This window comes from Cherax quadricarinatus, chromosome 17, assembly GCF_038502225.1.
Source record: "Cherax quadricarinatus isolate ZL_2023a chromosome 17, ASM3850222v1, whole genome shotgun sequence".
Taxonomy (NCBI): Eukaryota; Metazoa; Arthropoda; class Malacostraca; order Decapoda; family Parastacidae; genus Cherax; species Cherax quadricarinatus.
Window position 1 is genome coordinate 21,679,264 of NC_091308.1, and position 15,011 is coordinate 21,694,274.

The following is a 15,011-nucleotide window of genomic DNA, read 5'->3' on the forward strand; positions in this document are numbered from 1 at the left end:
GAAGTAACCCCGGAGAAGGACTTGCTACCTCAAGTCCTAATGGAAGGGGATTCCCCTTCTAAACATTAAAAACTTCGACACTCTCCCCTCCTCCCATCCCATCATCCATCACCAGATCTTCATTAACCCCTTCAGGGTCCAAGGCCCAAATCTGAAGTGGTGCCCCAGTGTCCAAGAATTTTCCAAAAAAAAATTTGTTATTTTTTCTTATGAAATAGTAGAGAATCTTTTTGTGAAGGTAATAAAACAAAAAGTATGAAATTTGATGGAAAATTGACGAAATTATGCTCTCGCGAATTTTGATGTGCCAGCGATATTTACGAATCGGCGATTTTGCTGACTTTGACTCCCATTTTAGGCCAATTACATTATTCCAGTCAACCAAATTCTTAGCTATTTCACTAGTATTACTTCTATTCTATCGATTGAGCACAAGAAATCGCCAAGTCAACTGTTTCAGCTACAAATTAAAGAGATCGGAAATTGTTAATTTGGCCAATTTAACACAAAGTTCGAAATATTCCAATTTCAAAATAGGGTCCAGAATAAACAATGTAGGTATTCCTGGAACTAAACTCACATTTCTTCTGTACATTAGTTACGTTTTGAGGCTTTACAAATAAATTCCATTTTGATTTTTTATTCACATAATGAATTTTTATTCACACCAAAAAATAGAAGATTTACTGTTATAAATATCATCACCATATTTGTGAATGCATATTAGATCCACCAGCTGGCGTGTATTAGACGTGTGAGGTCGTTTGTTTACTCTTGAATATCGGCAAAAATTTAACATGTCTGCTACTTTGAGCTCAGTTTCAAGCCATTTCCAGTGCTAAAACCAGTCAAAATCATCTCTATTTCTGTAATATGTCTTCCATTCTATCAAATGAGACCAAGAAATCGCAAATAGAACTATAAAAAACATACAAAAAACACTGCGAAGTCGCTGTTTTAATCGAAAAATCTTGATTTCAGTTTTTTTCTCTCATTATACACAGCGTGCTGCAGGATCTGTTTTATGTGGTGCACACATACCACATAGATGTATTCTCTCATATCTAGGCCCAAATGTACCACTCACAGTTTATCAGAGTGAGCTGAGCTCATGACGTAGATCTACGGTTTGGACCCTGAACGTAAAGCCATAGATCTACGGGACGGACCCTCAAAGGGTTAAAGGTAAGTGTCAATTATTCTATTGTAATTATTCTATTGTTATTATTGTTACTGTAATTATTCTATTGCATTAAACTTAATATTTCATGTGGTAAAAGTTTTTTTTCCATACTTTTGGGTGTCTTGCACGGATTAATTTGATTTCCATTATTTCTTATGGGAAAAATTGATTCGCTTTCCGATAATTTTGCTTTACGATGAGCTCTCAGGAACGGATTAATAATGTGAACCATGGGTCCACTGTATATACAGTGTATATACAATTTCGACCGCTTTTTTTGGCCGAAACTCTGTCTTGGATTTTGGCCGGCAAAATCCAAGTCAGGCTGGCTGTGTGTCTGGGAGAGTGAGCAACATTCTGTGCATTCATCCAAACATTTCATTATAATCCATTTTTTTTTTTTGTGGTTGTTTATTGAGTGTGACTGCGAAATAAGCCACCATGGGCCCAAAGAAAGTTCCTAGTGCCAGCCCTTTGGTAAAGAAAGTGAGAAACACGATAAAATTCAGTGACAAAGCCTTGTCCCACTTCAGACAAATCTTAAAGAGATGCCAGAAATAGACCTCTCTGGACAGTTTTTTTGTGTGACAGGGGTGAAATGACTCTCAAGCTGGTCCTAGTACCAGTAAAAAAAACAAAGAAGGGAAGTAACCCCAGAGAGGGCTTTGATACCTGAAGTCCTTATGGAGGGGGATTCCCCTTCCAAACAATAACCCCAACAGCTATATACTACTCTGATGAACTAGAGTGCATAAATTCTACTTGCACAAGGGATGAACATGGTGACTATACCTTTGCAAAATTTAAACCCCAAGACCTTACAAAACCTCTAACAGTAGGAGCAATATATAGAGTTCCTCACTCCAATATTTACTCTTTAACCCTTAAACTGTCCAAACATAGATCCACATTTTTTCAACATTTGAAAGTATGTAAAAAAAACTTTGATCTTCTTTTCTTTTTTATACATTTGAAAACATGTAAAAAAAACTTTGATCTTTTTTTTTTGTTATACAGTGGACCCCCGCATAGCGAACTTAATCCGTGCAAGAGGGCTGGTCGTTATGCGAAATGTTCGCTATGCGAATTAATTTTCCCCATAAGAAATAATGGAAATAAAATTAATCCGTGCAAGACACCCAAAAGTATGAAAAAAAAATTTTTTTACCACAAAAAAATGTTAATTTTAGTACACACAAACTGAAAAAGGCATGCACAATTACATGACACTTACTTTTATTGAAGATCTGGTGATGATTGATGGGATGGGAGGAGGGGAGAGCATTATCTTCTTACTGTTTAGAAGGGGAATCCCCTTCCATTAGGACTTGAGGTAGCAAGTCCTTTTCTGGGGTTACTTCCCTTCTTCTTTTAATGCCACTAGGACCAGCTTGAGAGTCACTGGACCTCTGTCGCACAACAAATCTGTCCATAGAGCTCTGTACCTCCCGTTCCTTCAAGACTTTCCTAAAATGGGCCATAACATTGTCATTGAAATAGTCACCAGCACGGCTTGCAACAGCTGTGTCAGGGTGATTTTCATCCATAAAGGTTTGCAGTTCAACCCACTGTGCACACATTTCCTTAATTTTTGAAGTAGGCACAATGGATTCCACAACTGGCATAGGCTTCTCAGGGTTAGCCCCAAACCCTTCAAAATCTTTCTTAATTTCCATACTAATTCTCACCCTTTTTACCACAGGGTTGGCACTAGAAGCTTTCTTGGGGCCCATGGTCACTTATTTTCCAGAAACAGCACCGAAAACACTGTAATAATACGAAATATTCCGAGTGTATGCTTGAATGTTACCGCGGAGGCTAGCTGGTAAACAATGGGACGGGCGGCACATGTGAGGCTGGCTGAGGGCCCACATTGGACGCGTCTCGGACGAAGTTCGCTGAGCGGGTTTTTGTCTACTATGCGGGGCAAAATTTCAGCGAACAAAGCGTTCGCTATGCGGATTGTTCGCTATGCAAGGCGTTCGCTATGCGGGGGTCCACTGTATTTGAAAATGTGTAAAAAAACGTAGATCTACTTTTGGAGCACTACGCATGTGAACATAAATTTGTTTGGACAGTTTAAGGGTTAAGTGAAAAACAAAGAAACAAAATAATAGTGCTGAAATGAACAAACACCACCTAATACTTACAGGGGACTTCAATATAAATATCTTCCATGACCATGATCCACAAGTAACTGAATTCACATACACTATGAACTGCTGCTTACTTCTACCAACAATAACAAAACTTACAAGAATCATTAACACAAATGCCTCATTACTAGACCATATCTGGACAAACACTATATCCCTGTTAAAAGCAGGCATAATCACAGTTAACACCACTGACCACTACCCCTTCTTTCTCATAACCAACTTGTGTAAAGTGCCTCAGGACACAACTAAGAACACATTCCGACTACAAGACGAGTCATCTGCCAATAACTTTATTTCAGCATTTAGTGACTGACTGGCAAAACGAGCTAGCAGACAACTTCAATATTGATGAATGTGTTAATATTTTTTTACAAAAAACCCAAAACCTCTATAACATGCATTGTCCAATAAAAACTAAGCAGATCACAGCAGAGACTAAACAGCCCCTGGCTTACAAACAGCATCCTCAAATCTATTGATAAAAAACATCTATATGAAAAACAGATCAGAATGGGTCTAATAACAAAGGATCTTACAAAATGTTACTCATCAATACTAACCAATCTAATAAGGTCAAAAAAATTGTATTATGAAAACAGATTTCATGACATAAAAGGTGATATGAAAAAGACCTGGAAAACCTTATCTGAAATTCTAGGAACAAAAAAGCTGTCACAAAGCAGATTGATTAACTTAACTAAACTAGATGAACCTCTCCTACAGCCAACTGATACTGCCAACAAACTTAATGTCTTTTTCTCTACCATAAGAACAAAACTAGCAAGTAAAATCCCAAGCTCAAACATTCAAACAAAAGACTACCTCACTGGCAACTACTGTAATACTCTATTTTTCACCCCAACAAACCCAAATGAAATCTCGTTTATCACCAAAACACTAAAGAACAAGACCGGGAACCTAAATAACTTACCACCACTCATGTATAAAAAAGCCTCTCATGTGTTGTCACCAATTATTGTAACTCTTTTTAACAAATCCATTGAATCTTCCACCTTCCCATCCATACTCAAGACAGCGAGTTGCCCTGATCCTCAAAGGTGGTGATCCAACTGAATTGAACAATTATAGGCCTATATCAATCCTGCCCCTACTATCTAAAATCTTCAAAAAACTAATACACAAACAAATCTATTCCTACTTCGTATCCCACAACATACTCAACCCTTGTCAGTTTGGGTTCAAACCGAAAAAAATTACTAATTATGCAATTATGCATATGCTTGATCTAATATACTCTGCACTCAAGAAAAATGAATTTCCCCTGGGACTGTTGACAGACTTATGAAAAGCTTTTGATACAGTTGACCATGACATTTTTGCACCAAAAACTTGAACATTACAGGGTCAGAGGACACACTCTCGATTACCTAAAATCTTATCTTAACAATAGAACCCAGTATGTATACACAAATGGAGCCTGTTCCACTACACAACCTGTTCTTGTTGGAGTCCCAGAGGGGAGTATTCTTGGCCCACTTCTCTTTCTCATTTACATCAATGACCTACAAAATGCATCCAATCTCCTTAAACCCATTTTACTTGCAGATGACACAACTTATGTCTTTTCTCACCCAAACCCAACCATACTAACAGACACAGTAAATGCTGAACTGCTAAAAATATCTACTTGGATGATTACCAACAAACTTACTCTCAATACTGACAAAACCTTCTTCATGCTTTCGGAAACAGAGCTTCAAATGTACAGCTAAACATATTGATAAATGGTTCACCTATCTCGAGACAGGCAGAGGGCAAATTTCTAGGTCTCCACCTGGACTGCAGTCTCAAATTTCAGACACACATACAGCAAATTTCCAAGAAAGTCTCCAAAACAGTAGGCATCCTTTCAAAGATATGGTACTATGTACCCCAATCAGCTCTTCTAGCTGTGTACCACTCTCTCATTTACCCTTACCTCACCTTTGGTATTTGTGCATGGGGCTCAACCACAGCAAATCACCTTAAGCCTTTAATAACCCAGCAAAAAGCTGCAGTGCAATTGATTACTAACGTCTGCATTAGACAACATACTCCACCACTTTTCAAGAGTCTTAACTTACTAAATATACAAAACATCCACACTTATTATTGTGCCTACTATATAAACAGAACACTTTAATGTAAACCCTCTTCTCAACCTCCTCCTCAACCCCTTGACTGTCGCAGCCCCAAATCCTGAGGCGTCTCCTGGAGTCAAAAAAAAAAAAAAAAAACTTATAAAATGAGAATCTTTTCCCGATTGTAATGACACCAAAAGAACGAAATTTGGTGGAAAATTGACGGAATTATGCTCTCACAAAGTTAGCGACCTCGGCAATATTTACGAATCGGCTATTTTTCCCATTTTGAGTCCTATTTTCGGCAAATTCCCTTGTTTCAGTCGACCAAACTCATAGCTATTTCTTTAGAACTCCATTTTTTCTATTGATATAGTACAAGAAACTGCCCATTTACCGATTTTAACTACCCAATATCATGGTCAGAAATTTACAATTTGGCCAATTTCACGAAAATTAAAAAATGTGACAATTTCAAAATAGGGTCCAGAATGAACAATGCAGATATTCCTGACTCTAAAATAACATTTTAATTGTTCATCAGTTATGTCTTCAGGCCCCTCTGATATTACTCTTGCTTCCTATTTTGAATTTTTATTCAAACAAAAAATAGAAGATTTACTGTTATGAAAACTACTGCAATATTGTAATAATTGTATAAATAATGCCAACCCATTCATGACTGCATATTAGAATGGCTACTTGGACATTTATTGGAAAATGGCATCATTTGTTTACTTTTGAACACCGGCAAAAATCAAACATTTCCCCTACTTTGAGCTCCATTTCAAGGTTCTTTTCATAGTAAAACCAATCAAAATCACATCTATTTCTATAATATGTTTTCCATTCTATCAAATGAGACTAAGAAAACGAGAATACAACCATAAATATTATACGAAAATAGACCACAAATTCGGCATTTTAATTAAAAAAAAAAACGGTCGGAGTTTTTTTTTCTCATTTTGCACGGCATGCTGCAGGATTTTTTTTTATAAGGTGCACACTGACCACACAGACCCATTCTCTCACATGTGGGCCTACCAGCTTTCTCCTGCTTGATTTGAAGCCGCTAGAATTTATAAGTATATATACATAAAAAACGGTGGCTTGTAAGATGTATATATACGACCGAAACAGTCAGAGGGTTAACTAATTCAATAGTGTAAAGAGTCTCTACTAAACTTATCAAAACCATGTAACATCACCTGATTTTTTTTTTTTTTTTTCAACAAGTCGGCCGTCTCCCACTGAAGCAGGGTGACCCAAAAAAGAAAGAAAATCCCCAAAAAGAAAATACTTTCATCATCATTCAACACTTTCACCACACTCGCACATTATCACTGTTTTTGCAGAGGTGCTCAGAATACAACAGTCTAGAAGCATACACATATAAAGATACACAACATATCCCTCCAAACTGCCAATATCCCAAACCCCTCCTTTAAAGTGCAGGCATTGTACTTCCCATTTCCAGGACTCAAGTCCGACTATATGAAAATAACCGGTTTCCCTGAATCCCTTCACTAAATATTACCCTGCTCACACTCCAACAGATTGTCAGGTCCCAAGTACCATTCGTCTCCATTCACTCCTATCAAAGATCGTCGGGTCCCAAGTACCATTCGTCTCCATTCACTCCTATCTAACACGCTCACACACGCTTGCTGGAAGTCCAAGCCCCTTGCCCACAAAACCTCCTTTACCCCCTCTCTCTAACTCTTTCAAGGACAACCCTTACCCCTCCTTCCTTCCCTTATAGATTTATATGCTTTCCATGTCATTCTACTTTGATCCATTCTCTCTAAATGACCAAACCACCTCAACAACCCCTCTTCTGCCCTCTGACTAATACTTTTATTAACTCACACCTTTTCCAAATTTCCACACTCCGAATTTTCTGCATAATATTTACACCACACATTGCCCTTAAACAGGACATCTCCACTGCCTCCAACCATCTCCTCGCTGCTGCATTTACCACCCAAGCTTCACACCCATATAAGAGTGTTGGTACTACTATACTTTCATACATTCCCTTCTTTGCCTCCATAGATAACGTTTTTTGACTCCACATATACCTCAATGCACCACTCACCTTTTTTCCCTCATCAATTCTATGATTAACCTCATCCTTCATAAATCCATCCGCCGACACGTCAACTCCCAAGTATCTGAAAACATTCACTTCTTCCATACTCCTCCTCCCCAATTTGATATCCAATTTTTCTTTATCTAAATCATTTGACACCCTCATCACCTTACTCTTTTCTATGTTCACTTTCAACTTTCTACCTTTACACACATTCCCAAACTCATCCACTAACCTTTGCAATTTTTCTTTTGAATCTCCCATAAGCACAGTATCATCAGCAAAAAGTAACTGTGTCAATTCCCATTTTGAATTTGATTCCCCAAAATTTAATCCCACCCCTCTCCCGAACACCCTAGCATTTACTTCCTTTACAACCCCATCTATAAATATATTAAACAACCATGGTGACATTACACATCCCTGTCTAAGACCTACTTTTACCGGGAAGTAGTCTCCCTCTCTTCTACACACCCTAACCTGAGCCTCACTATCCTCATAAAAACTCTTTACAGCATTTAATAACTTACCACCTATTCCATATACTTGCAACATCTGCCACATTGCTCCTCTATCCACTCTATCATATGCCTTTTCTAAATCCATAAATGCAATAAAAACTTCCCTACCTTTATCTAAATACTGTTCACATATATGCTTCAATGTAAACACTTGATCTACACATCCCCTACCCACTCCGAAACCTCCTTGCTCATCTGCAATCCTACATTCTGTCTTACCTCTAATTCTTTCAATTATAACCCTACCATACACTTTTCCTGGTATACTCAGTAAGCTTATTCCTCTATAATTTTTACAGTCTCTTTTGTCCTCTTTCCCTTTATATAAAGGGACTATACATGTCCTCCGCCAATCCCTAGGTACCTTCCCCTCTTTCATACATTTATTAAACAAAAGTACCAACCACTCCAACACTATATCGCCCCCTGCTTTTAACATTTCTGTCATGATCCCATCAGTTCCAGCTGCTTTACCCCCTTTCATTTTACGTAATGCCTCACGTACCTTCTCCACACTTACATTCTGCTCTTCTTCACTCCTAAAAGATGGTATACCTCCCTGACCAGTGCATGAAATTACTGCCTCTGTTTCTTCCTTAACATTTAAAAGTTCCTCAAAACATTCTCGCCATCTACCTAATACCTCCATCTCCCCATCTACTAACTCCCCTACTCTGTTTTTAACTGACAAATCCATACTTTCCCTAGGCTTTCTTAACTTGTTTAACTCACTCCAAAATTTTTTCTTATTTTCATTAAAATTTCTTGACAGTGCCTCTCCCACTCTATCATCTGTTCTCCTTTTGCACTCTCTCACCACTCTCTTTACCTTTCTTTTACTCTCCATATACTCTGCTCTTCTTATAACACTTCTGCTTTGTAAAAACCTCTCATAAGCTACCTTTTTCTCTTTTATCACACCCTTTACTTCATCATTCCACCAATCGCTCCTCTTTCCTCCTGCCCCCACCCTCCTATAACCACAAACTTCTGCCCCACATTCTAATACTGCATTTTTAAAACTATTCCAACCCTCTTCAACCCCCCCACTACTCATCTTTGCACTAGCCCACCTTTCTGCCAGTAGTCGCTTGTATCTCACCCGAACTTCCTCCTCCCTTAGTTTATACACTTTCACCTCCCTCTTACTTGTTGTTGCCACCTTCCTCTTTTCCCATCTACCTGATATAATATTAAATTCTCCTGTACTCACTAACTCATCTAATGACCATATGAACTATGTATTATTGCCTTGCTATTCTTAAGTTAATCTTTAAGTTTGCCCGAAATGCTCAGCATAAAGAGGGGCTTTTGGCATGTACACCCAACTATTATATTCCTCTGTACAACTATGTATTTGTCAAAATAAAAAAATCTAATCTAATCTAATCTAAACTCCCTCTCCCCTCCTCGCCTTCTACAATACACCAACATGAGTCTTCAATACAGGTATGTAATGTTAATTTATCATTAAATTTATTTCCCATTGTTTTCTGTATGTAAAGCTATAGTTACTCTTTAAAAAATGTATTTTTTGTTAATATTTCTGGGTGTCTGGAGTGGATTAATTGTATTTACATTGTAGACGAATGGTTCAGAGAACCGACAAGTTGATAAATTAGACACATGAAACATTTGGGTATCTTTAATAAGGAAACATTTCACCACACAGTGGCTTCATCAGTCCATACAAAGAAGAAGGGTGAAGAACAGGAGTTTGAGGTAATCAATCCCTCAGCTTTGATTCGATGTGATCAGTCCATCAATCTTGAAAAAATGCAGCATATGTGCGAAGAAGTGACTTACATACTGTAGGCAGGAGAGGTGCAGCAGTCGTAGGTGGTATCACATTTGACAAATCCATATGTGGAAGTAGGTCATGCCTACTTTTTCACATATATGCTGTATTCTTTTCAAGACTGATGGACTGATCACATAGACTCAAAGCTGAGGGATTGATTACCTCAAACTCCTCCTGTTCTTCACCATTCTTCTTTGTATGGACTGTATTTACATTAATTCTTATGGGAAATATTACTTCAGTATTCGGTCTTTTCAGATCTACGCCAACCTTCTGGAACAGATTATACAGCCGAAATCCAGGGTTCCACTGTATACACACATAAAACCACTGGACACATTCCTAGAACTGCTACAGCTAGTGGAAGCTTGTTGTGTGTGGATTGTTGCTGTTGTGGATATGCTGAGTCAGCAACGTGGCTGGTGCCACAATGACACATTACACAACCAACACACCATCTTCCCAACAACCACCCTGCTTTCCCCACCACCCACATGCAAATACAGTGGACCCCCAGGTATCGTAGTAGTAGGATTTTGTAATATTCGGTAATCGTAACATTTTTTCATCAAAATACTGGCTCAGTGATTGTCATTTACCTTGATAACAGTTGACTGTTCCAAATGCGTATGAGCAGCCCCATCGTGGCCACAGTCAGTGTGCCATTGTTTATCAGCGAGTGAGCATGATCCCACAGGTTCATACGATATAGTGTGTAATATTCCATTCATTTTAGTGCTTGCAACTGCCAAATAAGCCACCATGGGCCCAAAGAAAGCTAGTCCCAGCCCTTTGGTAAAGGTGACAAACACGATATAAAGAAAAAGATTGTAGAAAAATACAGAAGTGGTGGTGGTAGTGGTAGAGGGTGGCAGTGATGGTGGTAGAGGGTGGTAGTGATGGTGGTAGAGGGTGGCAGTGATGGTGGAAGAGGGTAGTAGTAATAGAGATTTGTGCAATGTGGAGTAGGATGGCAAGATTTGTGGAGGAACATCACTCTGATAAAACTCATGCAAGCCGAGTCGGCAACATGTATAATGACAATGTCTTGTCCCATTTTAGGGAAATTTTAAAGAGATGCCAGAAACAGAGCTCTTTGGACAGATATTTAGTGCCACAGGTATGCAGTGACTCTCAAGTTGGTCCTAGCAGCATTAAAAAACAAAGAAGGGAAGTAACCCCGGAAAAGGGCTTGGTACCTGAAGTCTTTTATGGAAGAGGATTCCCCTTCCAAACAATAGTAACTCCTCCATCCTCTCCCCTCCTCCCATCTTCCATACACTAAGAAGAATCTTAAATAAAGGTAAGAGTCATGTTATTACTGTTTTATTCTTCATGTCTCATTGTTTTCTGTGTGGGTAAGTGAATATTTCAAGTAAAAAACTTATTTTATAATATTTTTGGGTGTCTGGAACAGATTAATTGGATTTACATTATTTCTTACGGGGAAAATGAATTCGGATATCATCAAATTCGGCTTTAGTCACTTCCATATTTCTATCCTTACCCATCCTTCTTCCTTACCCTTCTTACCAAAGCTCTGGTCGTAAGTTCAAGTTCAAGCTCTGGAACGGATTAATTACGATAACCAGGGGTCCACTGTATGTCACTTTCTCTGACTTTTTTGGGTTATCCTAGGTAAATCTACACATATGCTGCTATGTTGTTTACACAAACCCATGCTGGCTTCCCCACTACAGACACTCCCTTCCCCACTACCCATGAAGCATTCCCCACCACCCACATGCAAATAAGCCACATTGTCTGACCTTTTTGGTGGAAGATTGATAATCGTCTGGGTTTTCAGCACTATTTCTGCTATCTTGGGCATTACTTTGTCGCAAACTCCTCAAAACCATTAGATTCCTCTTCACTGACACTTCAATCTGTGTTAGAACTATCAACTGGGAAGGGAAGAGTCCCAATTTGCTGGAGTGAGGTATTCATTACTGTTTGGCTTGGTGACCAAGGCACACTGAATTACCACTCCCACAATGCAATGCGAGTGCCCTGATTTTTTTCATACTGCATACACTGACCACGTAGACCCATTCTCTCACATGCAGGTCTACCAGCTTTCTCCCACTAGATTTGAAAGTGCTAGAATTTTGGTGTAGTATTATGGGACCGACACTGGCTCTCAAGCCGCAATACTACAGGACCAACCCTGAAAGGGTTAAATGTTGTATACAGTGGACCCTCAACCAACGGCATTAATCCATTCCAGAGAGCTTGCCGTTAGTCGAATTTGCCATTGGTCGAATTAATTTTCCCCATAAGAAAAATGGAATTAGAATTAATCAGTTCCTGACACCTCAAAGTCTGAAACAAAAAAATTTTTTTACATGAAATATACATTTCCCTACACCAAAACGAATGGGACATGCAAAATAAACAATAATTAAATGTCACTTACCTTTATTGTGGAGTTGTTGATGAGTGATGTGCCAGCAGCAGGGGAGATTCAGGTTTTCTCTTGTTTGGAAGGGGAATCCCCTTCCATAAAGACTTCAGGTACCAAGTTCTTTGGTGGGGTTACCTCTCTTCTTGGTTTTTTAATGCCACTAGGACCAGCTTGAGTGTCACTGGACCCCAGTTGCACAAAATATCTGTTCAGAGAGCTCTGTTTCTCACGTGCCCCTTAAGATTTCCCTAAAATGGGGGACAAGAGTGTCATTGTACATGCTGCCAATGTGGCTTGCAACTTCTGTGACAGGATAAAATTCATCGATAAATGCTTGCACCTTTGTAAACACTGAACACATTTCCCTAATCCTTGACGAAGTCATCTTCCTCCATCTCTTCATCCTGCTCTGAAGAACATTCCTGAGATGTGATCTGTTGCTGTTGCACCTGAAGCTCTGCAGGTCTGCAGTGGTTAGTTCTTCCTCATTGTTCTGCACCAACACTTCCACATCCTCACCACAAACCTCCAACCCCAAGGACTTCCTAATGGCGCAACAGCTTCCACTACTGGCATAGCCTCCTGAGGGTTAGCCCCAAACCCTTCAAAATCCCTCTCTTCTACACATTCTGGCCACAGTTTCCTCCAAGCAGAGTTCAAGGTCCTCTTAGTCACTCCCTCCTAAGCCTTACCTATAAGGTTCATGCAACTGAGGATACTAAAGTGATCTTTCCAAAACTCTCTAAGGGTCAATCAAGTGTCTGAGGTCACTTCAAAGCACTTTTGAAACATTCCTTTGGTGTACAGTTTCTTGAAATCTGAAATGACCTGCTGGTCCATGGGCTGGAGGAGAGGAGTGGTATAAGGAGGCAAAAAACTTCACTTTTATGAAGCTCAACTCCCGCAAAATTTGCTCTGCCAAGTCATGAGGATGACCAGGAGCATTGTCTAATACCAGGAGGCACTTAAGTTCCAATTTATTTTCCAGGAGATAATTTTTCACAGTGGGGCCAAACACATGGTAAAACCAGTCATAGAAAAAGTCCCTAGTAACCCATGCCTTACTGTTTGCCCTCCACATCACACACAAATTAGCCTTGACAACATTGTTTTTCTTGAACACACTTGGAGTTTCAGAGTGATACATGAATAGAGGCTTCACTCTGCAATCCTCACTAGCATTACTATACAACATTAAGGTTAGCCTGTCTTTCATAGGCTTGTGTCCTAGCAGTGCTTTTTCCTCCTGTGTAATGTAGGTCCTGTTTGGCATTTTCTTCCAAAAGAGGCCTGTTTCGTCACAATTAAACACTTGTTGGGGTTTCAATCCTTCAGCCTCTATGTGCCCCTTGAATTCCTAAACATATTTTTCAGCCGCTTTTTGGTCTGAACTGGCAGCCTCACCATGCCTTATCACACTATGTATGCCACTACGATTCTTAAATCTCTCAAACCAACCTTTACTGGCCTTAAATTCACTCACACCACCACTAGTTGCAGGCATTTTTTTAATTAAATCGTCATGCAACTGCCTTGCCTTTTCACATATGATCGCTTGAGAGATGCTATCTCCCGATATCTGTTTTTCGTTTATCCACACCAATAACAGTCTCTCAACATCTTCGAGTACTTGCGATCTGTGTTTCGAAAAGATACTTGCACCTTTCACAACAACAGCTTCCTCGATTGCCCTTTTGTTGGCCAGGATACTAGCGATGGTTGATTGGGGTTTGTTGTACAACTTGGCCAGCTCAGAGGCACGAACTCCACTTTCATACTTATTATCTCCTTCATTTCTGTAATAATTTTCACCCTTTTTACCACAGGGATAGCACTAGAAGCTTTCTTTAGGCCCATGGTGGCTTATTTAGCAGTTACAAGCACTAAAAATACTGGAATAATACAAGATGTACCGAATGTATGCATGGAATCAACCGCATTGGCCTGTAAACATTGGCACACTAACTGAGGGCAGGCCAGCTGAGGCGCGCTCAGGCCAGACGGACGCGTGGACGTGTATGGGACAAATGATGTAAGTAGAGTTTTTCATCGTAGGTCAGGGTAAAAATTTTATGCTGAAAAGCTTTGTGAGCTGATTTTATCATAAGATGAGGCCTTCGTAAGTCGAGGGTCCACTGTATTTACTGGCATATACGATCTACCAACAGGTTACTCCTTGTTTAGTACACATCACTGTTTTTTTTATTTAATCTTCAGTGTAATAAACTGTAAACTCAACATAGTAATATTTGTGTACTCTTAACAAATAAAAATTATTCTAAGTATTAAAAATAAAGATTCAAAGTGAACATTCAAAATGGATAAAGGATACGATCAAAAGAAAGGTTATAGAGAGAATATACAGAAGTACTTTACCTGATGATAATCTTTGACCAATACACTGTCGATAAAAGAGTGAAATTTCTTACTCCACTTTTTACCATTCTTGAAACGGGGAGGAGGGTTACGAGGAATTAGGAACAGTGCACGCATGGGGTGCATATCACACAATGGAGGTTGCGATTCTGCCATTTCTAAGGCTGTGATACCTGCAATAAAAATGAACATTATTATTACCTCAAATGTCATTTATGATACATACATATTTCTTTGGTAGGGATTCTGTGCCTGCATTATCAAAAGCAAGTAATCTTTATAATTTTTTTGTATGTTGAGATTAGAAAGACTGGAAATACAGGAAAAGCAGAGAACAGGAGATTTCACAGGGAGAAAAGAAAGTCTGTTTAGCAAGTAAGATAGGCAGTTTATG

At 39.1% G+C, this 15,011-nt stretch overlaps 1 protein-coding gene across 12 annotated transcripts in view; it reads right to left on the minus strand.

Annotated features, from left to right (window-relative positions):
* Positions 1-15,011, minus strand: part of msn (serine/threonine-protein kinase msn) — a 777,533-nt gene that overhangs the window by 253,699 nt on the left and 508,823 nt on the right. For all 12 annotated transcript variants that reach the window (XM_070085848.1, XM_070085846.1, XM_070085843.1 and 9 more), the window contains one exon: positions 14,618-14,790. In XM_070085848.1, coding sequence (XP_069941949.1) covers positions 14,618-14,790 — 173 coding nt within the window. The remainder of the gene's footprint in view (positions 1-14,617; positions 14,791-15,011) is intronic.